This window comes from Podarcis filfolensis, assembly GCF_964270895.1.
Source record: "Podarcis filfolensis genome assembly, chromosome: 5".
Taxonomy (NCBI): Eukaryota; Metazoa; Chordata; class Lepidosauria; order Squamata; family Lacertidae; genus Podarcis; species Podarcis filfolensis.
Window position 1 is genome coordinate 59,946,436 of NC_139608.1, and position 24,350 is coordinate 59,970,785.

General features: G+C 42.8%; 1 protein-coding gene across 1 annotated transcript in view; it reads right to left on the reverse strand.

Moving 5' to 3' along the window:
- The window catches only part of STK32C (serine/threonine kinase 32C), a 154,804-nt gene extending 134,892 nt beyond the window's left edge, over nucleotides 1-19,912 (reverse strand). Inside the window, exon 1 of the mRNA XM_083617037.1 lies at nucleotides 19,048-19,912. Within this exon, the coding sequence (XP_083473163.1) occupies nucleotides 19,048-19,138 (91 nt within the window). The 5' untranslated portion in view covers nucleotides 19,139-19,912. The remainder of the gene's footprint in view (nucleotides 1-19,047) is intronic.
- Nucleotides 19,913-24,350: the final 4,438 nt, after the last annotated feature.

Below are 24,350 nucleotides of genomic sequence, written 5' to 3' on the forward strand. Positions count from 1 at the left end.
TTATATCACACATGCCAAAGCTGAACCCAAGCTCTGTGCGCAGGTTTTCACTCTAAAGCCTGGATGAGCATTATCTTGAATTGAGCCCCAGAGTCCCCCTTTCCTTACTTCCCTGGGAGTAAGATCCACTGAAAGCAGTAGAGCTTACTTCTGAGTCAATAGCCACAGGGTTGCACTGTAAATCAAACCTGTGAACCAGCGTCTTTCATACAAACAGAATCGGTCCTGAAAAGCCTTGCAGAGATGGGCCCCATGCATCCTTGGTCCAGATGCAATTGCATTAAGATCCTGATTCCTAGTCCCTGGATACATGCAAAGCCATCACTGTATATCTAGGGCACTGATAATGGGGGAAGAAGGTGGGGGAGGGGAGATTTCACATTGATCCAGCATTCCACATTTGGCAGCTTTCCAGGCAATAAATCTGGTCAATGCAGTTCTGTAAAAAAGACTTTCCTGGACAAGAGAAACAGTATTGCTACTTTAAAGAGCTTCCATCTGAAAGACCTGCAGGCAATCAAAGAGGTTGGGAAAGAACATAAGGCTCGCGGCTTGGTTGGGGTTTCTGTTGTCGTTGTTGTTGAAGTTGTTGTTGGTTTGCAGGATGTGGTAATCTTCAGAGCTAAATATTATCTGGCCATTAGAAATCCACAGGCAGCACATAAGAAGGATCGCAAAATGGGCAGAGATGGTGCATTGATATCACACTGATCCATCAAGCAGCCCCCATTGCTTCAAGAGCTAGCACACTCTGTAAATATAGCTCCCATATGTGGGCACGTCACACCCTCCCTCTTGCTCTCCCTGCTCCATCCCTTCTCTGTAGGCAGGGAGAAGATTGGAAATGACATGTTTTCTGCTCTCCACATGCCTTCACAAGGACACAGTAGGGAGGCAGAACGAGCGGAGACATGGCACCAATGTCACAGAGGGAAGCAATATATTTGCATCCTGTCTTGTTATCAGCACTCTAGTGGCCAGGACACTCGTCTCTCCCCACACACACACACCAATCCTATTTGATTCTCAGATCATAAACATTGATGAGTATGGCGAGAATACAGATGTCTGTGATTAATGCCAGCCTCATTTCTGGCTAACTCTCCTTGACTTCTTGACGAAGTGAAATGCTCATAATTACACCAGGCAATAGGGAGGAAAGCTGCCTCAACCCAGGTCTACCTACTGTAGCTGAGTGTAGTCTACGCAGTCCAGCAGCACTGCGGGGTTTCAGGCAGGAGATGCTCCCAGCCCTAGCTGGAGATGCCAAGATTGAACCTGGGACCTTGTGCGTGCTAAGCAAACAGCCACTGAGCTGTGGCCGTTCCCCATACTGAAAGGGCCCAAGTGTATCTTGGTATCCCCGTTGGGTTGTTCTTCCTCTAGGCTGGAGTGCCCATTGACAGTGGTGGTGGGTGGATTCTGCCTTACCACATTGGTGTCCTGGAGTGCAGCCATTTACTTTTTCCTATACAAATGGCAGTCATATGGGGGGAAATAAAGGGAGGTACTCCAGAAACCAACCAAGGGTATGAGCCAAGAATGACATCGCAGCACTTCTCACGCTTGGTTTCCTTTCATGGGTAGCACTATTGGCACACTGCCAAGAGAGAATGGCACTCAAGTCCCACTGATATGCTCCTTAAGTGTTAAGAAACTCACTGGCTCTAAAGGTTTCCTTGCTTTCTCTGGATTGCACAGATAGGGCAGCTTCCAGCATTGTTACTCTGTGAAAGGGCTTCTCTTCACAGGAGCAGAGTTGCACTCATGACCATTAACTATCCTTCTGTAGGCAGAAACCCCTACCATTCATGGAGCGACGGTGCTGGATGCCACCCATGGTTTTCTCAAACTTCAATTGTGCCTATTTATTTTACAGGGATAAACAATCAAAAGAGGAGCTTCCAAAAGGAAGCTCTCCTTTGTGGAAAGGCAGCAGGAGGTAGCAGTAGTAATTCTGATGAAGTACAACAGATGTGATCTAACCAAAATAAAAAGGATTATAACTTGATTTCAAACTGAGCATGCAATTGAGGTATATCTGCTCAGCTGCATGGGGTCCTGGTGAGGACAGCAGGTCAGATAACAAGGATTTATTTCACTACTTACCAGTAAGTATTCACAGGCCTCCTCAGCTATGGCAATGGTGTCTCTTGCTTCTCCCTGAAGTGGCCAATCCCTTGTCATCATTTGCACACAGCCTATCCACCCTGAGCCTTCCTGATGAGGAGTCCCTGCTAGCTATGCCACCAGCTTCTTCCTTGCCCAATACATATCCTCCTCATCCTCTTGAGGTCCGTTGCATCTTATGCATAGCCATGGGTTTTCTCAAGGCACGGGTCATAGAATCATAGAAGTCACACACCTATGTCAGAGATGGAGAACCTGCTAACCTCCAGGTATGGTTGGACTACAACTCCCATCAGCCCTGACCAGAATGGCCAATGATCAGTGATGGTGAGAGGTGCAGACATCTGAAGGGCGTCTTATGCCTTGCCCTGCTCCCAGTGATTCCAGCCACTTTCTATCCCTCATTCTCGCCAGTCTATAGGCCAAGAGAGTCCTACAGTCATGTCCCTCCCAGGCAATTTAGGTAGGCTGCAACTGAGCCACGAGGGTCCCATGCCATAGTGGGTCGCAGGGGATAAACCACACATAGAGCTTGAAACTCTTGCCACTGAAATCCTTGCAATATAGAAGTGCTGAATTTTGGCTCCATTACGTTCTGTGTTTTACTTGCTAACCAGCATGAGAAAGGAGACTTACAGAGAAACAGTGAGACACCCTAGGACACTGCAATCAATCTCAACAAGGGGACAAAATTCAGAAAGAGGACCAGCTGGGTAATCTTCAAGACAGAGGTTTTAGGGCCACCCGGGGATTCTTCCCTTTCATCACAATCCAAGAGAAGGATTAGTGCTTGCTGGGCTGGCAGAGGCACATTGAAAGCAGAGCTTTGAAGAAATCGGAGGCAGAAGGAGAGCGCACAGCACAAACGCTGTGCGGAAAACATGCTGATGCTGGCGAGTTTAAATAGCCTTCCTCGGTTCAAGAACTCAGCAGAACTCTCCCTGCAGAGTAACGTTACCCAAATAAATAAAAAGACTGTGAGGCAGGCCAGCCCATCTCACCCCAGCCTGCTATCTTAGAAACTATGAAGCTTTGGAGCCAAAGGAAGGACAGATGATGCAGGATCCAGATAGAAGCAGCTTGAGAAGTATAGGAAGCCTAATGTGGTCCAGAAGACCAAGAGAGTGGCGGGAGCCTAGATAGGGCTACCTCTGAATACTGTTTGAAAGCTGAAACTAGTACAGTGTAGCAGCTGTCTCTTATCAGAAATGGCAGAAACATACACAAGTACAGAGTCCTGCTCAGAAGTGCTGCAAGAGGTACTAGATGTCTATCTTACGTGCAAGAAAAGTGAGTGGGACCAAACATGCTAAATTTCACCATCTCCACCCCAAACTGTGTTGCTGTCAGGTGGTGTCAGGTGTCAGTAAGGTGGGCCTGGCTTGGCAGGAATGGCCTTGGGGGCAAAATACGCCTAGTTGACCAAATTAAGCCTGCAGTCTGGAGGTCCCCCAGCCTTGTTCTATACCTCCTGCTTCTGTCACGGATTAAAACCAATGACTCTCTTCACTGTAATAGAAACTGAGTAGATTGCCTATCTTCTTTTAAGCAAAAGCAGCAAGCTGAATATCAAAACACTCTTTTTTTATATAAAAAAGATATTAGCCTGTCACGTATCTGACTTTTTTCTGAACATTTCAAGTAGATCTTTTAAAAAGAAATCTTTAGATCTAGCAAAATTTTACCGGAAAGGATTGCAACCAAACAAGGAAAAAAACACCCTTTTTCTTCATCTCAGCTTGTGTTTATTTGACAGGCCCAACATTTAACAAAGGGACAAGCAAAATATATTGACAGAAATGCATGATGACCCCTGATGTAACAACACCAATTTTGACACTTACCTGGAACAGAAAAATGAGGCTATAAACACAGCAGAATTATAAACATGCCCACTCAGAAGAAAGTCGCAACTGAGTTCAATTGGATTTCCTCTCAATTAACTGCCTATAGGATCGTGGTCTCTGACTACAGTCCTGAGCACCCTTACTAGATAGAATCTCTCATTGAACTCATTGAGACTTCTGTGCAACTGTCATCACTTTTACTCAGAAATAAGTCTCAGTAAGTTCTAAAGAAGTTCTTTCCTAATAGTGTGCTTTGCATTGTGGCCTAAGGCTACAAATTTGAGCAGCTTCCTTTTTTTTTTAAGAAATATTTATTAAGATTTTACAAAGACAAATATACAAAAACACATAATAATAAAAAAGAATAAAAAATAAAAAAGATAAGTAAAACATACAGAAAAAACAAGAAAAATTAAAAACAATTATTTTTCATAACATAAAACTCATTTGCTTGTTTCTTTGACTTCCTCACACCTCCCCTTCTTGTATTCCCATTTAAATAATCAAATCAGCAAATCCTTACCCTCTTTCATTTATCTTATCTCTATAACTTAACACTTTATAACTCAGTCTTTTCATCCATTATCCATTCCTTTTTGCATATTCTTATTAACTTTGTTGCCAATACCACTTATTTCCAATCCAACACCATTTTAGCTTCCATTCATTTCAGTGGGCTTGCCGCAGGAGAACATTCCAGTGAATTTCTCCCTTTGACAATATTTTTCCTGGCCCAAATCCAGAGGAAGGAACTTATGCTCAGCCATGACCTGTTAATTTCAATGTGACTTTAGCAGCCCTAACTTTCTTTTGAATTGTGAATGAAATGCTTTACCCTTCTTATCCCAGTATCCTTGCATTCCTTGGGATGATAAATGTTGGCCTGCTCAAGAAAGGCCATCAGTTGAGCAAATAATGGGTGGGTGAGGAATTGAATCAGGATATCCTGCATCTGAACCCAATACTGTGTTGACTATGCCATGGTGGCCATATTGGGTTGCATCCAATCAAGTCATGCTCAGAGTAAACTCATTGATATTACTGGCCGTGACTAACCTAGGCCTTTTCATTTCAGGGTGCGTGCTCTAACTTAACTGGATAAAACCCGCTAACCTATTGGCTCAAGGGAGACATTTCATGTATCTATGCATAGACACACTCAAGAGAGAGAGAGAAAACCTAAATATCAACATATTTAATTGAATTTTAGCATCTAGAGTATAGGTCTAATTATTTCAGCAGTTTTTAAGGATACGTCTGTAAATTGCCTTGGGGTATATATGTGGAAGGTAATTACAATATTATTATTAATAATAATATCCCCTGAGAAGGAAGAATTCTATCACAGATATTTCTAGTTAAATAAGTGAGTGATAAACAGAGTTGAGGCTTCCATAGTCATCAATAACACAAAGCTGTTACAGTTGTTGTTTTTTAAAGGCCTTTTATTTTGAAATTAAGAATTTCTTGTTATAGATGAAGGCATACACTCAAACTTTTGACAACATAATTCTATCCTGGTGTCTGCTTTATCAGTCATATGTATATATGTATATCCTGCCTTTTCTAGCTAAAATTAGAACCACCTGAGGCAGCTAATATCAACATAAGCACAAGACAGAATGGAAACAAACAAGCAGCAAAACTACAGAAAATCAAGAGCTGTAAGGGAAAGAGCTGAGAAAGGAATGCCAGCCAAAACAGAGGGCAGCCTTTAGAATTGCACCTGTAATCACTTTCAATCCTGCCTGGAAACATATATGTTGCTCTGTGTGTTCACATGAGCCTGTGCTAATGGCAATGTGGACAGTTAACTTGCAACCTTTGCTGAAACAAATTGCTCACCAGGAACTCTCCATGGTGCTGTGTCCACTGAGCTGTCTTGCTCCTTACAGAATTAGAACAGGGTGTTAAGGAAAAAAAATACTATGAAAGTATTCCCATAACTGAATAATCTATCTGCCTCTGCTTGATTCCCAGCTTGGCTACTACCAATTGCACCTTCCCAGGAGTCCTGGCCTTGAGGCTCTTCACCCATATGAATCTTCACACACTGTCTCATTTTATCCTCTCATACAGGGCAAGGCTGCCCATCATGCAGCCACGATTTTCCCATGCTTTTACTGGAATACATCCGGCATGAAAGTGAATCAGGAACAGGCTGTACTGAAGCTGTGGCTTTCAAACTATGGGAAAGTTTTGAAAGATGTTGCTCCTTTAGGGTCTAGTCCTCTGTGCAAGTAAGCATCACCCACAGCAGTCTTTTTCAATGTTCTCTTTTAAGCAGCTCTCTAAAGTGCTTATCATTTTGTCTGGTGCAAAGGAAAGAAACAGGAAGGGGAGCAAATATGCAAGGATAAATAATGCAGCTATACAGATTACACAGGAAAGCAATCTTCACAAATATAAATAAATTGGTGGGAGTCAAGCAAAAGTTAGTGGCAATTAGTCAATGAACTAGGACTTAGGCACAGTTAATCTGAAGTGCGCTCCCACTGGTTCTGATGAACCTTAGCCACGTATAATTTTTGCCTGATGGAACTTTTGCTGATCTGCAGTCATTGGTGTGCACAACTCAGCAAGGCTTCCCTGTACACAGCTGTGTCCCAATGTGCGCTCACATTTTTCTTACCCGTGGGGAACAGTAGCAACCTTATGCGCCTATGGGGTTCTGGATCAAAGACGAGGTGTCCAACAGGACTCGCAACTCCATGAATCACTTATGTTTTCACCCTCAATCATATAAAACAACACTTGTCAGTGATGCGCATCTAATCTTCTAGCCCACTATTACTTTATTCAAAATTGAGATTATTTTAAGCACCTTGCCCTATTTTCCCCCAAGTTTCTCACAGGTTTCCATGGGAATGAGAACAGCGTCGAGGCAACCTAAAGCAGAGCCACTAACCTCCAGAAAATTTCAACTGCGGCTGCTGGTGAGACATCGCAAGTGCCATAACTCAAATGCTACTTACAGATTTTAAGAGCCTTTGGGGTCCAATACAACTCCTGAAGCCTAGAGTGCTCTAAATGTGTCAAAGGAAATGGAAGCTGAAAATGTCTTCTAAGTGTCCACCCATACCTCTGTTCAGACAGGCAACTGTATTGAAAGAATTCCTTCTTTCAGTGAAACCAGACATCTTGGCCTTTTCAGAGAAGTCCTTCCTCACACTTCTCTGCAACACATAGAGAGTTCATGGTCCCTTACTTTCTACTGGGTATCTAGAGGCAAGGCAAGCAGTCATAGGAACACAGGAAGCTGTCTTATACAGAGCTGTATCATTCATTCATCAGTATTGTCTACAATGACTGGCAGTTCCTCTTCAAGGTTTCAAGCAGAAGACAGCCTGACCTGGAGCTTGAACCTGGGACCTGTTGCAAACAAAGCAGACACTCCACCACTGAGCTGTGACCTTTCCCCAGTCTAATGTTCATAATAATAATATAATTATAATATTTTTTTATTTATACCCCGCCCATCTGGCTGGGTTTCCCCAGCCATTCTGGGCGGCTTCCAACAAAATATTAAAAATACAATCAAACATTGAAAATTTCCCTAAACAGGAAAACTGCATTTGTAGACCTCTATAGCCATTATAACAGATATGGAGAGGAGAAGCCAACAGCTACAAAAAATATATATTTGATGTTCATTTATTTATTTATTTATTTATTTATAACTTTGTATACTGCCTTTCATCCAAAGATCCCAATTTAGATTATTTACATGGAAGTCAGCAGTTAAGAAAGTTTGAGGACTATCATATTTTAACTTTTCTCTGTTGGAATCTGCTATGTCTCACCATCTTCACAACAGGTTCAGCCCTGAACTGAACAAGACCTCAAAGGAAGAAGAAGACTGAATTGCTAGCCCTAGTGCGAACTGGGTTCCAGGAGAGGCAACAGAGACCAACGACCCTTGCAGCTGGGGAGAGACCCAGTTCAAAGAGGCCACAAGTCTGAGAAACTGCAACACCTTCACTAGTCTTATCTCCTCACCAACTTACCCACCAACTCACCCGAGGAGCAGAGGGGACAACAGGTCCAACCAAACGGCAGAGCCGAAGGTCCAGTACCTATTTAAATGTGTGAGGACAACTTTCTGTGAGTCCTACTCATGAGAAGGATACCCAATTCCTCCTTGAGGACAGTCAAGGAAGAAGTGAGGCAGCAGTCAACTAGAAATAGCTCAGTAGAAGCCGAACCAGTGCTGAAGCAACATCTCATCTTGCTTGGGCTTGTTGGACAGCTCCCCTGTTATTCTGAACTCCCTGGACAACTTGAGGTAAGACAGGATATGCTACACAAGAGGAGTGGCTGTAATGGGACAGAACCATAAGATGAGCTGTCTGTGGACATCAAAATACATTTCATCTATGGGGAATATTAATATAACTTTTTGAGAATAGGAATCACCCTTTAAAAATTGTACAACAGGATTTCTATGAGCCAACATATATATCATTCTTAAAGAAAACCACAGACATATTTCAAGCTAAGATGAATTCCTCTGCAGATGAAATACCTTGGTTTCCCAGAATACACACCAGACACATTCAGGCTTTGGATACTGTACAGTAAATAAACAAAGAGTGCAGAGCATTGCTTGAGTATTTCACCGTCATACTGTGAAAAGGTGAAAGTGGGGAAGCATGATCTTTTTTAAAGTGTGCACCCTAATAAAGGACAGCAGTAAGAAGTGGATTTGTCAAGGATCAGGTGCCTCATCCTATGAAATCAATTCTGATTAGGTACAATGGCATTTGGACTCTACACAAAGATATAATACAAAATAAAAGCAAGAGCACCTCTTGACCTCACTAATGTAGGGGGGTTGTGAAGTCTGATTTAAGCACTTTCAACCTCTGCATTGCAGATGGTGCAGTACATCATTCCATGCTGGTATGTGGCCAACATTGCTGGGGACCAAGTCTACACGAGAGACAGAGAGAGTTCTTCACAACCAGCTTCCTGCCTAGGCTCTGTTTTCTGCTGTGATCTACCATAGCAAATACGGAACTCCTAATGTAGCGCACAATTAAAGAGCCATGTCAGGAAAAGACTGTGTGTTTGGGGGGAGAGTCTCACACAGTTTCAGCATGGCTGGGCAAGATTTGCCCACTGCTCCAGACATGAGAAGTACCCCCCCCCTTCACACAGACACACACAGCAGCTGCCCGGCCTGTATAATTCAATCATGCTTGTTCCACAAGAAGGAGACACCATGCATAGGAGACACCTCTGGCCTGGCCACTGACATTGCACAGCTCCACAGCCTGGCCTAACATGTATGCTTCTCAATTTCTGCACAATTTGAAACTCAAATTGCTCGTAAGCTTTCCCTATTCAGCACAATACGTGGATATCATAGGTAGGGTGTTGTGCAATATCAAGGCCAGCTGTGCAGCCCAACTATTTGTTTGACATGTAACCTACCCTCCTCCATAGTCCTTTAGGGATTTTGAAGGCAGAATGTGACCACCACAGCTGCGAATCCAGTGCCCATTTCATCCCAGGGAAGGGGCAGGTTGAAGAACTGTTGGGATGACAACTAGGCCACATTGCCCCTGCCCAGACACCATTTCCGGCTCCCCTCCTTAGGGCAAGTAGACCAGCACTGGGACATCCCCTCAGCTTCTATTGACCTTTGATAAGGAAGGGCTGTTGCTCAGTGGTAGAACATCCATTTTGTGTTCATTAGGTCTCAGGTTCAATCCCTAGCATCTCCAGGAATGGCTGGGAATGCCGTGTCTGAAACCCTGAAGAGTCACTGCAGGTCATTATACTGAGTTAGATGAACCAGTATTCTGACTCGATAGAAGGCAGCTTCCTGCATTCCTGTGTCTTTTGTCTGTACACTAACTCCACTGAGAGAGAGAGAGAGAATCTCATGCCTTCTAGTTAGCACTGCTATTTTATTTTTAACCCAATATGACATGGTCATAATGAGAGCACGGATTTCATAATATTGTCTCTCTCCCACAAAAATATAAGGCATTAATTGACATTTTATTTAGGGATGTCCCCAAAATGTCTTAAGGGATCTCCATAGCAACCATGCTGTGTCAGTAAACAGGAGCGCGCGCGCGCGCGCACACACACACACACACACATATATATATATATATATATATATATATATATATATATATATATATGGAGGAGCTGGGAATGCTTAAAATACATCTCTATGAAATGGTAATATATTTAGAAGAGCACTGCATAACAATCCCACCCACGAGGGGGGTAACACATCATTGTTATCCATATTCTTAGCACTATGTCCTCATTTTAAAAGGTACATAAGAGCAGCTCTGCTGGATCAGGCCAGGGGATTTAATCCAGTCTCCTATTATCACACAACCAGATGCCTGTAAGAAGGCCACAAGCAGCCTGTATTCAGAGGCATACTGCTTCCGCTATCCGAGGTAGTTTTATCCTTTTAAGTGCATACAATTTTCAAGAGAATGCATAGTACAATTGACGCTTGACTGAATTACTTTAAAACCTCACAGCTCTGGTATATATATATATACCTATATAATCACAATGGATTAGAGAATGAATTGAGGGTGAGATGGGAATTGAGAAAGTTCTGCACTTTCAAAAAAGATGGAATTTTTTGCTGTGCTAACAGCTCCAACGAAAACGTTCCATTCTGCTTTTCGGAAAATGGCATTTTAAACATATGCACACATGCAGAAGGACACAGCAAAGTTACCTCGTTAACAGTCTTTGAAACTCAGATGTGTAAGCTAGGCGCCAAATGGCTCCTTAGAATAAGGTTACAGTCGCCAAAATGGAATGTCTAGTTGCCATTTGGCGGCCAGACAGCTTGAAAACCGTATTTTTCAATGTGACGTTTTGGTTCCTGAAATTTGTTCCAATTGTGTAGATAAAATATCATGGACAGAATTCTAGAGGATGTGCTGTCAGTGTGTGGAAACAGGCAAGATCCAAAGATCCCCAGGCATGGACCTCCAGGTGGTGGAGATGTCAGCTGCCATGCTGGGACCTGGGCACCTTCACCTGGCCACAAGTGGCTGATAGCCAGGTGCAAAATGCACCTGGCAAATTTCAAACGCTGCACTTTGAAATTTCAAATGCTAAACCACAAAAACTGGTTGTCAGGGAGGATTCAGAGGAGCAATGGACAGAAGAGGCAGAAGAGGAGCTCAGGGATGCTGAAGAGCCCTGCAACCACCCAGAGGCTCAGGGAAGGTAGTTCGGACTCAGGAAGGCAGGGGACTTTCAAATCAGCACAGACAAGGAGGGAAATGAAACGTAAGGATCAAAGACGTTTGGCATGGGAATCGTAGGAAGCCACTCCCCAAATCTGACTCAACGGGTTCGGATGCGTAATTCTGAACTGTAGCTGTTTCTTGTGTATATGTAATAAAGACTGTCAATACCACGCTGACTGTGCTCTACTGCAAAGGGGAAACACCCTTTACATTGGTGGTGTACACAACTCAGGTGCTATTGGAATGCAGTGGTTTGTCATCTGGAGTCTCCAGACTGAGTAAATGAAGGACTGCTATTCCAAAGATAACACAACAGAAACTGAGATTCTCTGTGGCTGAATAAAGCTTTAAACCACTAGTGGGGGACTTCGGGACCAGTGACCAAATGTAGCCCTTCAGACCCCATTGGGCCACACATCCCCATTGAGTGCTTTTGTCTGTCTGCAATGTACTGTGATCAGGGTGGATTCGATTTAAATCAAATCAATTGAAATCACAATTGAAATCGAATCAATATAAATCATGATTTAAATCACTAGTCAGTAAGACTTTATATCATTTTTTTTACAGAAAGACTCATTCTTGCTGGTACCATCTTAATATTTACAACCAGAGGAAGGTTTCATTTTTGAAATAATAAAATTTCAGAGTAGTTTTCACAGTTATATAAAAAATTACTGATTTGGTTCTATTAGATCTACAAAGACAGATAATTATGAAATTATTATGAGGCTTAATAAGTTAACTGTTTATATTTGGACAACTTTTCTGCTGTACTTTATTGGAAGGAGAAAAATAATCATTTCCTTAATAACAATTTATTTAACTAAAACAATAACATTATAGCATATGTATCCATGTTTGTTAACTGATGTGGTTAAACAATTTTTTAAAAAAACCCTTAAGACTCAGTTTTAGCACACATGAAAAACTTAAAACAAATCTTTATTTCCTGATGAATAGCCTTTGTAACTTAAGTAGAAATATATATTTAGAAAAAAAATTCCTCCAAAAGCATTTTATTTAAAAAATCCAATTTAAATTAAAAAAAATCATATTTAAATTTTCAAAATCTGATAAAAAAACAACACACACACACATTGATTTTTATCCACCCTAACAGTGATTATGTTTTTTGCTTGCCTGGATAAAAGATAGAGTGGGTGTGTAGGAACCTCTTTGGTGAGGGTGAAACGTAGTCTCCCCCCCTCACACACACACACCTTTTGTTGCCTATGGCCACACCCATCATTGGTACGTGGCCCCTGGAAGATGGTTCATAAGGGAATGTGGCTCTCAAGATTAAAAAAAAAAATTAGAGAAAGAGAGAAATATAGAGAGCCTCTGGTTCTCTATTAGGGTGTTATTGGCTTCAGTTATTTTACTCGCTCCGCTATCTGTTGTTATGTCCTAAAAGCACGTGGCGCTGTCAGGTAACAGTTGCACTTTCACTAATATTAGTCGCTGCTGAATTGTTGCTGTGATCTGTCTATCTATATGCTTGTCTATTTAGAGCTTGTTAGCTGCCCTGAGATAGAAGACATTTTAATAAGCACATTATAAAGGAAAACACTTCCCTGTGTATGGCAAAAAGCAATACTAGAGAAAACAAAAATAGAAAATGCATTCCTGCCCATGGAGCCCATTTTTACAACATGGTTACGGCTTGGTTAACTTGAGGCAGGAGGAGTAAAAATGTGTGATTTAAGTAAAAGATGTGGTTTAATGGGTGCTTCACTTAAGCTGCTTTAAACCTGTTGTCTTAGCCAGAGTTACATAAGTTGTGGGAGGCAGTTCTAAGCCTTGTGGATTCTATTTTAAAAATATTTCATATTTTGATGCAGATTTCCTTGTCCTCCTGTTGCAGGTATCATGACTCCAGTAGTGATCAAGAGTCTGAATCAGAGGCTAGAGAGCCTCCAACTATGGAGCCAGACCTAGTTCAGGGCTCCGATCTTCCTCTTAGAGATGAGATGATCACAGACCTGGGAGATCCAGTGCCTCACCAGCCCAGTGGCACCTGGCAAGCACCAGGCCAGAACTATGGAACAGATGGGGGTGCCTGCCTACCTTCAGCCAGAGTGTTGACCCTTGAAGACTCAAAAGCAGGGAAGTCCAGCTCTTCATACTAAGTGGGCCACAAGAGTATTTCAACAGAGAACCCATGGGCCCCACTCCAAATTAAATTCCCCTATCCTAAATTAAACTGTTTGCCATATATTTAATATTATTTGCTACACACAATCTGTTTCATTAAATATATATATAATTGAATGCACAATTAATTGATTTATTTTTTTTATTTATTAAACACATTCAATACGCAAACAGGCGTATGCACTTTCATTAACAACGTAGAATAAGAAAGGATTTACTTACACGGTTTCAAAATTCCAAAAGGATATTATAGACAATAATTCCAAACTATTAAAGAAGGCATATATTATACTGTTGGAATGGGAAGCCAAAAATGAGGAAGTCAGATCAGTAATGATTAAGTGGGCACAGGATGTAGGTCACAACATACAATTTGAGGACTGGATAAGACTTTGGAAAGTGGATTTGAAATTTACCGATTGTATATTGTTGAAGGAAAATTACATGAAAATGATGTACAGATGGTATATCACACCAGTAAAATTGGCCAAAATGTATAAAACAGAACTGTTGGAGGTATAAAGAAGGGGAAGGTACATTTTATCATATGTGGTGGGATTGCAAGATTATTTTTTTAAAAAACCTTTGTGGGAGTGAACTGTTTGCTTGGAGCTGTCTGTGGTCCTGAAATATCTGCTCTGCCTTGCCCCTAGGGAACTGGCATCTGACCAGAGCATAGCACTAAGCATCACTATGCTAGCCCAGGGATATCCAGCATGGTGCCTCCAGATGTTTTGAACCATAACCTCCCCTACTCCTGACCATTAGCCGGCTGGGGCCAATGAGGGTCCGAGTCTGCCACATCTGCAGGGCACCACAGTCAGTGACTAAACCTGAGCTAATCTCTCCTTTCTGTCCAACTGAACTGGGGAGTTTCTCCAGTGTATATCGTGAACCAATTCAAAAACATGCTGCATGACTCACATAACATGAAGGGTTATGTCCTTAAAACTTGTCCTTAAATTTTGCCTGATTGCTCAGCCAAAGTGAATGCAGGTTTCTTAAGAAGACCTGGGAATTATATCACCCCTCACTATTTTTTCTCGACTTCCTTCATATAGTGACAAGCTCACATCACACCAGAATTTGATGCTTCAAGTGTAGGTGTAATATAAGAAACTATCAGTAACAGTGAGAAAAATGTTTGATCCGCTTGCCCGGAGTGTGGAGGTGCTCTGGTAAGCAGTGCGCCAAGGGCACAGACCCTCTCTCCAAAGCTTTCAAATGTCCTGCCATTTTGAGAAAGTTAAAAAGAAAAGGAAAAAAACAGTTGTCTCTTCAGCACAGCAAGGGACATTTACACTTTCAGACATATTCTGCATATACCAGTGCAAATGAAGCAGCACCCTCCCTAAGGTTTTTTCACATACGAAAGGAGGGAACAGATTGTGGGGTCCACAAAGGTTGGCTTGGCTTATTAGTCAGCTGTTGTTTGTGGCCTCCGAGTTGAAACAATTTAACTTGAGATTGTGAAGGGTGGGGTGTGTGGTTGATGTTATTCTATTCTGCTCTAAATTCTATAGCTTCCAGATGACCTGTTTATTGATCACTCCTTCTGATTTGTTTGCAGGGAGGCTAGATGCTAAACAGCTGTGATCTCATACTTCTCAGTGCATTTTCCAGTCACTTTCCTTATCATAAGAAGTCTCGTTTTGGGGGGGGGGAGTGGGTTTGTTGCACAAGACTTCCCCATCAACTACAATTCCACAATGCGAATTTCCTGGTATGTGATGAAGTGCCTATACAGCACACCATCTTGAATAACAACTGGACTGACCATCAGAACTGTCTCTGATAAGACTCCAGACTCGCCGCTTTGCAAGAGGGATTCAATCACATACCACAAATTTAGGTTTGTGCAATTAAAGAGGATTTATGCACTCTGGCACAACAAACTTGCTTTTTAAAAAAAACAACACAGATTTCTGGCAGTAAGGAAAGTGATGGGCAAACAAATGCAGTCAAGAGGAATAGCAATGGACAGGAAGTCATGTCACCTCCACACAAACAAGTCCAAATTGATGCTCAGTTAACAGTGGACAGCATATAATCTCCACACAAGCTTTCCGCAAAGAAACTGGGATAAAGAAACAGGACGTCTGGAAGCAACACAGGCCAACTAAGCTACAATGCTGATGCTTGCACAATTCAGTTAGGCCTAACAGCATGAGCACAGTGATGTGGTGGTCGCAAATGCATTCAGGAGCACAGCTCCTATTCCCTAAGAGCAAAAACAAAATAGATTTCTGCTTTCACCATCAGGAGCCATCATCTGACAATGTAGGCACCACATTGCAGAGCTCGTAAAAGCAAAAGCAAACTAGGTTGTTGTTTAGTGCATTTCTGTCCTGGTCTATCAACAGTACTGTCTCTCAGAACTATTGTGATGATAAAGGAATCAACCTTTTCAGTCCTCAAATTGGGCACGGGTGTGAGGGGACCTATGCCATCCCCACCACCAGCATCTCCTTGTTGTATGACTTTCCCGAATGTCACGTGTTTAGCATGAAGATCGGCAGAGAGATTCTAACTGCGCTCGGCTAAACAAGGCTAGAATCCTCCCTTCAGTCAGGAACCCTCATTGTGCAGGATTCTAACCACATTCAGCTGAACATGGTGCATGAGCAGACAAAGGAAGCAGGTCTTGCATGCACACCCTTCCACACTTTAAACCCACATGCATTGTTTTGAACACCTGAAGAGGGCTGTAAGTTATGCCATATTATATGTCCAGCCCAGCCATCCCTAACCTGGTCTCTCTCCACAAGATGTTTTGGGCATCTGCTCCAGCCAGCACAGCCATATACTGAGGGAAGTTGAAGTCCAAAATATCTATAGTGCACTAGGTTGAGTAAGGCTGTTATTGCCAAAGAAGGCTTGCAATAGTTGTCTTGCTCCATCCCCAAAAGAATCTGGGGACTTGTTCACGTGCTAATTCTCTCCACCAGGATTGTTCCTCTAGCAAGAGCAGAAGCAAGTCACAGACCAACAAGGTGCATTTTATCTCACCAGGTCGAGAAGAGCCCATCTTCAAATTAGCATGGGATCTCTCAGCTCACGAGTAACACTCAGTCTACCCATTAAGAGTAGCAGAAGAAGGAAGTTCTCAGTTCCATGGCTCACTCAGGATATGGGATAAACATGGGAGCCAATTAACATCTAAATTTATAGGTGTTCTGCATTTTTTTTCTTACAAGGTAACAGAAATGATTTTAGCATGCATTTTCAAGATCACTATATACAGGGTTCTTCTCACTTATTAAACTTATGAGGAATAGTATTTTTTGAAAATCAGGAAAATGAGTTAAAACATTACACACACACACACACACAGGTTTTGCAACTATTTTAGGGGTGGGGGTGGGGAATACAGCTCAGTGTTTGCATGCAGAAGATCCCAGAGTTGATTTTCAGCATTTCCAAGTTGTCTGTCTGTGAGTGACTGCAGATCACCATAAACACTGAGCTAGATGTACCAATGGTCAGAATAAGCAGGCTCTAATATGAAAAATGGTAATTTGAATCCAGCTCAGTGACAGGACAAGAAAATGAAAGGGAAGGCTCTTGACGGGCAGAAAAGTTTTGTTTAGAGATTCCTAGGTATTAAAGTTGTTCAAAGATAATTTATAAATGAATTTACCAAACTAAAATACAAGTGCAAATTGTGTAGCTTATTTCTAACACATTTATGATGTGATGTTTTATTCAGGCACAGAATCTTACCGAGTATTCTATAAAGAAGGGTCTTTTAAATGAAGTGACCAGCAGATGTGAGGCACTGGGCTGTTTTCCAACAGTTCTCCGATCAAACACAGTAAACACATCTAACTCCAAAAGCTATCTTGCAGGAAAATTTGCTACCACCCTAATACAGTTGTACCTCAGTTTAAGAACAACCCTGTTTATGAACTTTTCTGTTTACAAACTCCGCAAAACCGGAAGTAGTGTCCTGGTTTGCAAACTTTACCTTGGTCTAATAACGGAAGCCAAACAGTGGAAGGGCACCGGCGGCGGGAGGCCTCGTTAGGGAAAGCGCTCCTCGGTTTAAGAACAGACTTCCAGAACAATTAAATTCGTAAAGCAAGGTACTACTGTATTAAAAATGATACAGGTAGGCAGCCGTGTTGGTCTGACACAATTGATATATATATAGAGAGAGAGTGTGTCCAGTAGCACCTTAGAGACCAACTAAGTTTGTTCTTGGTATAAGCTTTCGTGTGCATGGTATCTGAAAAACTGTGCATGCACACGAAAACGTATACCAAGAACAAACTTAGATGGTCTCTAAGGTGCTACTGAGCAATTTTTTAATTTTTTTATATAATAAAAATTATAGATGGCTGGGTCTTAGTGCTTATTCAGAGCGTTCAGAAACTAATGGCTTGTGTAGAGGTTCATTTTCTTTAGAACTTTATATTTCCTTTTGCACTCTAAACCTTCAGTGAGTTGGGTCCTGTAGGGCACCTGTGATTCAGTTTCTTTCTCAGCACTCTTTATCACAGAAGCCAATGAACACTGCTAAAATATTAATAATGCATAGAAGGAATAATACCATTTAGCATTTACCAGTGCGTCCTGCTAATTCTGTATGGTAGTACCAGTTTAATGTAAGCAAATCCTGAGAGGACCTGTAGCATGCACAATCCAATTCTGTGCATGTTCCTCTAGGAATTCAGAAGGGTTTACTCCTGAGTAAATGTACACAGGCTTGCTGCAGCTTGCTCTTCCATTACTCAGCCCACCCTGCGAAGCCATGCACAGATTGTCAAGTGCACACAAGGAACGAGAACAGCAAACGATAAACTATCACCACTTTTCACAACCTCTGAGTTGTGGCAGGATCTAGGTTTTTCCCCTCCTTCAGAGGTGGTGGGGCAGGAAAGGGGAGCATGCAGTCTATATAGCCTAATCTCCATTATCAAAAGTGATCTATAGAGCCTAATCCCCATTACCAAATTTTCACAGCTCTCCTTGTTCCATAATCCTCTGCCGTTAACACGTGCAAATGTCTAATCCTATTAGCCCCACCCCCACGGTTTTATCAAATTAAAAGAAAAAGACATAGAATTATAATATATAGATATAGGAGGCTTTATAATATAATATAAAGTCTCTTATATCTATACAATGGTGATATTTGCATACTACCAGCTCCAGATTCTGCATCTGATACGGATGTGCGACTTATTTATTTATTTATTTATTAAGTTATGAATTGTATACGTTTGCGCTTAGAAGCCAATTTACAGGATGACAAAGGCATAAACCACAGGCACAGAACCGTGCTGACACCATGTGCCCCTTTCAGAGGCAGAAAACAAACCCCAATCTTCATTCACTCTTCTCTTTCTTACAGAAACTGCCTCTTTGCCCGGCCATGCGCCCGCAATTGGCTACATCATTTCCGGGCAGTCTTGTCGGAGGCATCTCAAGCCCATCGATCCCCCCCCCCCACTCCACAAAGCACTTCTGAGTTTCCTGCCATTTCACTTTCCCCCTAAGTGCCGCCTTAGAGGGTCCCACGACGACCCTTTCCGGAGCGGAGTTCCGGAGCCGGACTCTTCCCTCGACATACATACACAGTCCACACGCGCCCTCCGCGCGTAAAAGGAAGGATGGGCAGTGTTTGAAAAGCAGAAAGGGAGAAGAAAAGGGCTGCTCTTACTCACCATCCTCCTTCTCGTCGAAGACGGGTCTCTTGGAAGACGAGGAGGAAATGCTGGCTCCCATCCTCTTCTTCCATTTGCTCCAGTGAAACATTGGCGAAGGAGGCGCCAGGGCATTCCCTACCAAAGTCCCGGGAAGCTGGGCGAGCCGGGCGCGGCGGCGAGACGGCACGGGAGAGCACCTTCAAGATGGATCTGGGGTGTGTGAGAGGAGAGAGGGCGCGCGTGTGTTTGTGCGCCTGTGTGCAACGTGTCTGAGGGGCTCTTCTTCCCTGCCAGCCGCTTGCTTCTCTCTCTCTCTCCGTCTCCAGTCTCTCGCTTTTGTCTGCGCGGCGCGCACCCCCAGGGCCCTGGGGGAGGGAGAAGAGGAGCCAAGTGTCCGAGCTTGGCTCCTTTTGGGCGCCTTCTTCCCGATCTGGAGAGAAGGGGGTCCCTCCTACTCCCCGTCAGCCTCTGGGGAACGGAGAGAGACGGGAGCGCCTCTTCAGCTTCAATCGCTCTCTCTCCCTCTCTGAACACACGATCGAAATCGCCCTGGTTTTGTTCAAGCAACACGCCTCTCTCCCCCTCCCCCTACCTCACCAGAGCTCTGGGCTTTCCCCGCGCAAAGACGCTGCTGGAGACGAGGCGCGCCCCCGGAGCGGTCGGGGTTTTGTGTTCCGCGGCGCGGGTGCGCGTTTACAACGGCGAGACTCGCGAGCCGCTTGCCCTCAACTCCAGGGAACGCGAGACTCGCCACTTCCCGGCTAGGTGGCGCTCGAATCGTGCCAACGTGGGGATTACCTTTCACCTTCTGAGATCATCCGAACGCAGCTCGCTGGAGGAGGTGGCAGTTTGGAGATGGTGGAGGGTGAGGTGGCATTAGGCTACGCTAGTTGCCCATGCCCGACTCCAGATTGCCCTGCTTGTTCGCCTCAAAGCAAAAATAAATGCGAGCAGAGTAAAAATTGTATCCAAACAGTATGAGGAGGGGAAGTTTATTATTATGCAAAGGGGAGGGGGCATTTCTCTTGTGTTCCCGCCCCCCTTTTTGTTGTTTAAAGGCTTTGGCTGTTGTTGTTAAACTAAGATCTCTTTGAGAGTGTTTTCTTTTCTTGGTCTGCAATAACCTGGAGAAAAAGGGAAAGGGGTTTGATTATGGGGTGCTCACAGAAAAAGAATGCCATCAAATGACCTCCAGAATACGCCCAAGTTTCCTCAAGGGCCATTGGAGGGTGACTGGTCACTTCCCGATTGAAATTGCTCTTCCAAGTGGTCCATGCAAAATGCACTGGGATGGAGAGGAATGGCGCCAGAACCTGACATCCTTGGGCAGTTGTTGGGGCCACAGTATCTAGGCAGGGCCCATTGTTGATGCCTGCCCAGTGACCTTTTAAAAACATTTCCCATGCTTTGAGCACCACTTGGTGATTGGAGTCAACTGCCAATTTAATTTAACACCAGGTGCTAGACATGATCAGTGTGGTGTAGTGGTTAAGAGCGGTAGATTCGTAATCTGGTGAACTGGGTTCGTGTCTCCGCTCCTCCACATGCAGCTGCTGGGTGACCTTGGGCTAGTCACACTTCTTTGAAGTCTCTCAGCCTCACTCACGAATGTTAGCCGCTTTGAGACTCCTTCGGGTAGTGATAAAGCGGGATATCAAATCCAAACTCTTCTCTTCTCAACATGAGGCATGGTGGGAAATTAAAAGGTCAGGCAACCTCAGTCATCTGAAACTGCTCAGAGAACTGCTGCTGTATTGCTGATTGTTGATTATTGTTTTATTTAATTTGCACATGCTGTAGAAGGAAGTGAGTGACAGATGGGTCTTGTCAACCTGGGAAGGCAAGTCGAAGTCCACCTAGGAGAAGGAAAATTCTGATCCTAAACCTCCACTGCCAGATATCTTCGGTAGAAGAAAAGTCTATGGAGTAAACCCTACACAAATCCAGAGTGGAGTCCCTAAGACAGTTGAATGGCGCCCAGTACGCCTCCTTCTGGCAACACGTGCAGCCAAGCTGGTGCAAAACATACTGCTCTGCTTTCCTTTGGACCACATCAGCGAGGCTGAGAGGAGGTCTTATCGTCTGGACAGCCCAGGTCTTCTATACACATAGCCCAAGCTTCTGTGGGGGGCAGGTAACTGCAGTGCTGCTAATGCAATGGTTTAACTTCCCCCCGGAGGTGCACTCGATTGACTCTCAAGACAGATGCCAACAACAATACCACTTCATATATTAAAAATATATCTAATACCTTGTGGTCTGCCCAACATCTCTGTGATTCATTCGGATAAAAATCCAATGAAAAAGTAAATAAACTTTGGCTTAAGTTCATAACTTATTATCAATACATGTAAACCCATAGACAGCTTTTCAGCATGTGCAGAGTGACATTATTACTAGTGATTGATCCACAACTCGCACACTTCCAGGATTTGGAGAAAGGGCCTGCAGGAGAGTTTGAGCTGAACACCATCTCTTAAACATGCCACTCCTCTCCACAACCATCCACCATTCCACCCAGTAATATCAGAACACCCAGGACTACAGTCAGATTCTATATTTGTTCCTGCCATTTAAAAAAAAAACGAATTTCCAAGAACTGAATCCATCACTGTGTTTTAAAACCGAAAATGGCAAAAACAACATCAACAACAACAACCACCCTAAAATCATCATTTTGGATAATTGCATATTGTAGACAATTTAGTGTTCTATAAACTTTAAACAATTCTTTCAGTAGGCTGGATAAGCACTTTATAAAAAAACACACACCCAAATGTGCATTGCTTTCAATTAGAACTGCTAATTAATTCACAGCGGTTTTCTCCTCTTATTTAATTGTTCATTTAAACTGCGTGCTGTGCACTGAAAAAGACAAAGGGTGGGGCTTTAGGAAAGTGGGTTTGAGTTTAATGCATATTCTGGACTTCTTCATTGGTATGGTATTGCATATAATGCATTTAGTTCTTTGGAAACTCATACATAAATAACACAACAAAGATGAAAGTTGCATAATGGATACATAATTTCCCAAGCAGCAAGAATCAGAAGGTCCTAAATTACATGATGCTTTCATTGTGCAAAAGAAAAGGTGTGCAGACTTCCTTTCAAATTACCGGTGCTGTGATTTTCTGGGGCTTCAGAGACACCAACAGACAGTGCAGGTAATGAACATTTAAAGTCTTGTGGCTCCCTCAAAGAAGTTGTGTGCATCTTTGTAGGTGCAGTCAGACGTAATCCACATGGACTTACTCCCATGTAAGTGTGCCTAGGCTTGCAGCTTTCCTTATTTTCTACATTACGTTTACTGGCATTATAGCCAAGTTTCAAAAATTACATCAGAGCTCTCTGAATTCCTGGTGTGCCATTAGCACTTTAAGAGAAATGTGATCCGTACAACTTTCAGAACAAATTCCAGAGGGGTAGTGTTGTGCTAATGCATGGCAGCAAAATCACCCAAAAGTCATGCAGCAGTTTCAAGAGTAGTGACGTTATTGTAGGTTAAGCTTTTGTGGAAGAGAATTCTCTTCATCAGATGCATGAAGCATTATCCTGAATTAGCAGATTGTTTACATGACTCATAAAAGCAGAAGGACCCACAGCGCCACCCACGTCCCTTGCAAATGAGTATAACCATAGAATTGTAGGGTTGGAAGGGGTCCCAAGGGTCATCTAGGCCAACTCCCTGAAATGCAGGAATCACAATGTTAGAATCCTTGACAGATATTCACAGACCCTCCAAGTGTCCCTGTTTTCCAGGGACATCCCTGATTTAGATAAACCGTCCTGGTTTTTTATTTGATCCTGGAATGTCCCACTTTTCCTTAGGATGTCCCTATTTTCATTGGAGAAATGTTGGAGGGTATGGAGTTATCCAACCACCAAGCTGTCTGAAGGCAGTCCTGTATAGGGAAGTTTTTAAAATGTTTAATGTTTTATCATGTTTTTATGTATGTTGAAAGCTGCCCAGAGTGGCTGGGGTGACCCAGTAAGATGTATGGGGTGTAAATGGTAAAATTATCATTATGGAATGGAACGTCCGTATTTTCATTGGATAAATTTTGGAGGGTATCCAACTTCTGTTTAGATACCTTCAATGTAGAAGAATCTACTGCGTTCCAATGGAGTCTCTTTCACTGTTGAACAGTTCTTGCTGTCCTGAAGATTGCAGCCTTAATCCAGGAAAAGCTTTTGTAAAGATAAGGGGAGGGCCACGAGCAATCTCATCTGCTTATTCAATTACCTTAGATGCATTTTTAATGGAATTGGGTGTATAATAGTTGCTGCAGAGACACTGCAGTGAAAATAGGAAGAGAGGAGAACTAAAATAAAGGCTACAGTCCCATGGGCAGTTTCTTGGAATCTCCACTGAGCTCTATTGGATTTACATCCAAGTACACAGACATAGGCTTGGATTTGGGAAAATCCTGGGGTTTGTTGTGTTCTGTTATCTATACGTCTGTGTAAGATGTTTGTCCTGGACAGGACCCAGTAGATGAGGAGACAGAGGAATGAGGCAGGAAAAAATATCTCATTTCTCATGGATAAAACAGTAGATGACCCTCAGAGTCCCTTTCAACCCTAAAATTCTATGATTCTATGACTCTAAAATTATCTTTTTTGGAGGGGTCCCTCTACCAACCTCTCTATTTCTCTGTTCTTTATTTGGTTTGGGTAGTCCATCAATCTATTCTGGATGTTTAGAAAAGGGGGGGAAACAAACCAAAACATGCTATTTTTAGAGTGATTGATACCTTATTTCTTGCCAGAAGTGAATAACTGCAGTACAGACCTTCAGAGGGTGCTGAAACTTTTCCTGCAATGGAAATGTAGTGATGAAGGAAAAACTTTTTCCCAGGCTCCATCAGATGAGCTTATTCTGTTTGTCGCTACAGCTGATAGAGGTCCAGAGCCTCTGTCAGGATGAAATTGAACCAATCCTCTTTTTCCCTTTCTTTTTTAATGCGCTTTGTTCACTATTCAATTTTAGTTATCCTTCAGCAGCTCTCAGAACTATGCCTGGCTTGGAACAGTGACGGGATGATGACATTTTAAAAGCGAGCTCATAATTTAAAGCAAGCTCGTAATTATAACTGAAATATAGAAGAAAACACTTTCTTGGTGATATTGATGCTGTAAGTTTTCAATAAAGGACTTCAACTGACAATTCATTGTATGCCAAATGAGTGTTTTCAAAGCTGAATGCTTGAGAACTCCAAGCTCTTGGAAACCCAGAAGAACAATAAACTCTAATTAAAATAATATCACAGGCTGCCTTCTATAGATGTGCCTGATCTTCACTTTTGCTCAATTCCCTTTTG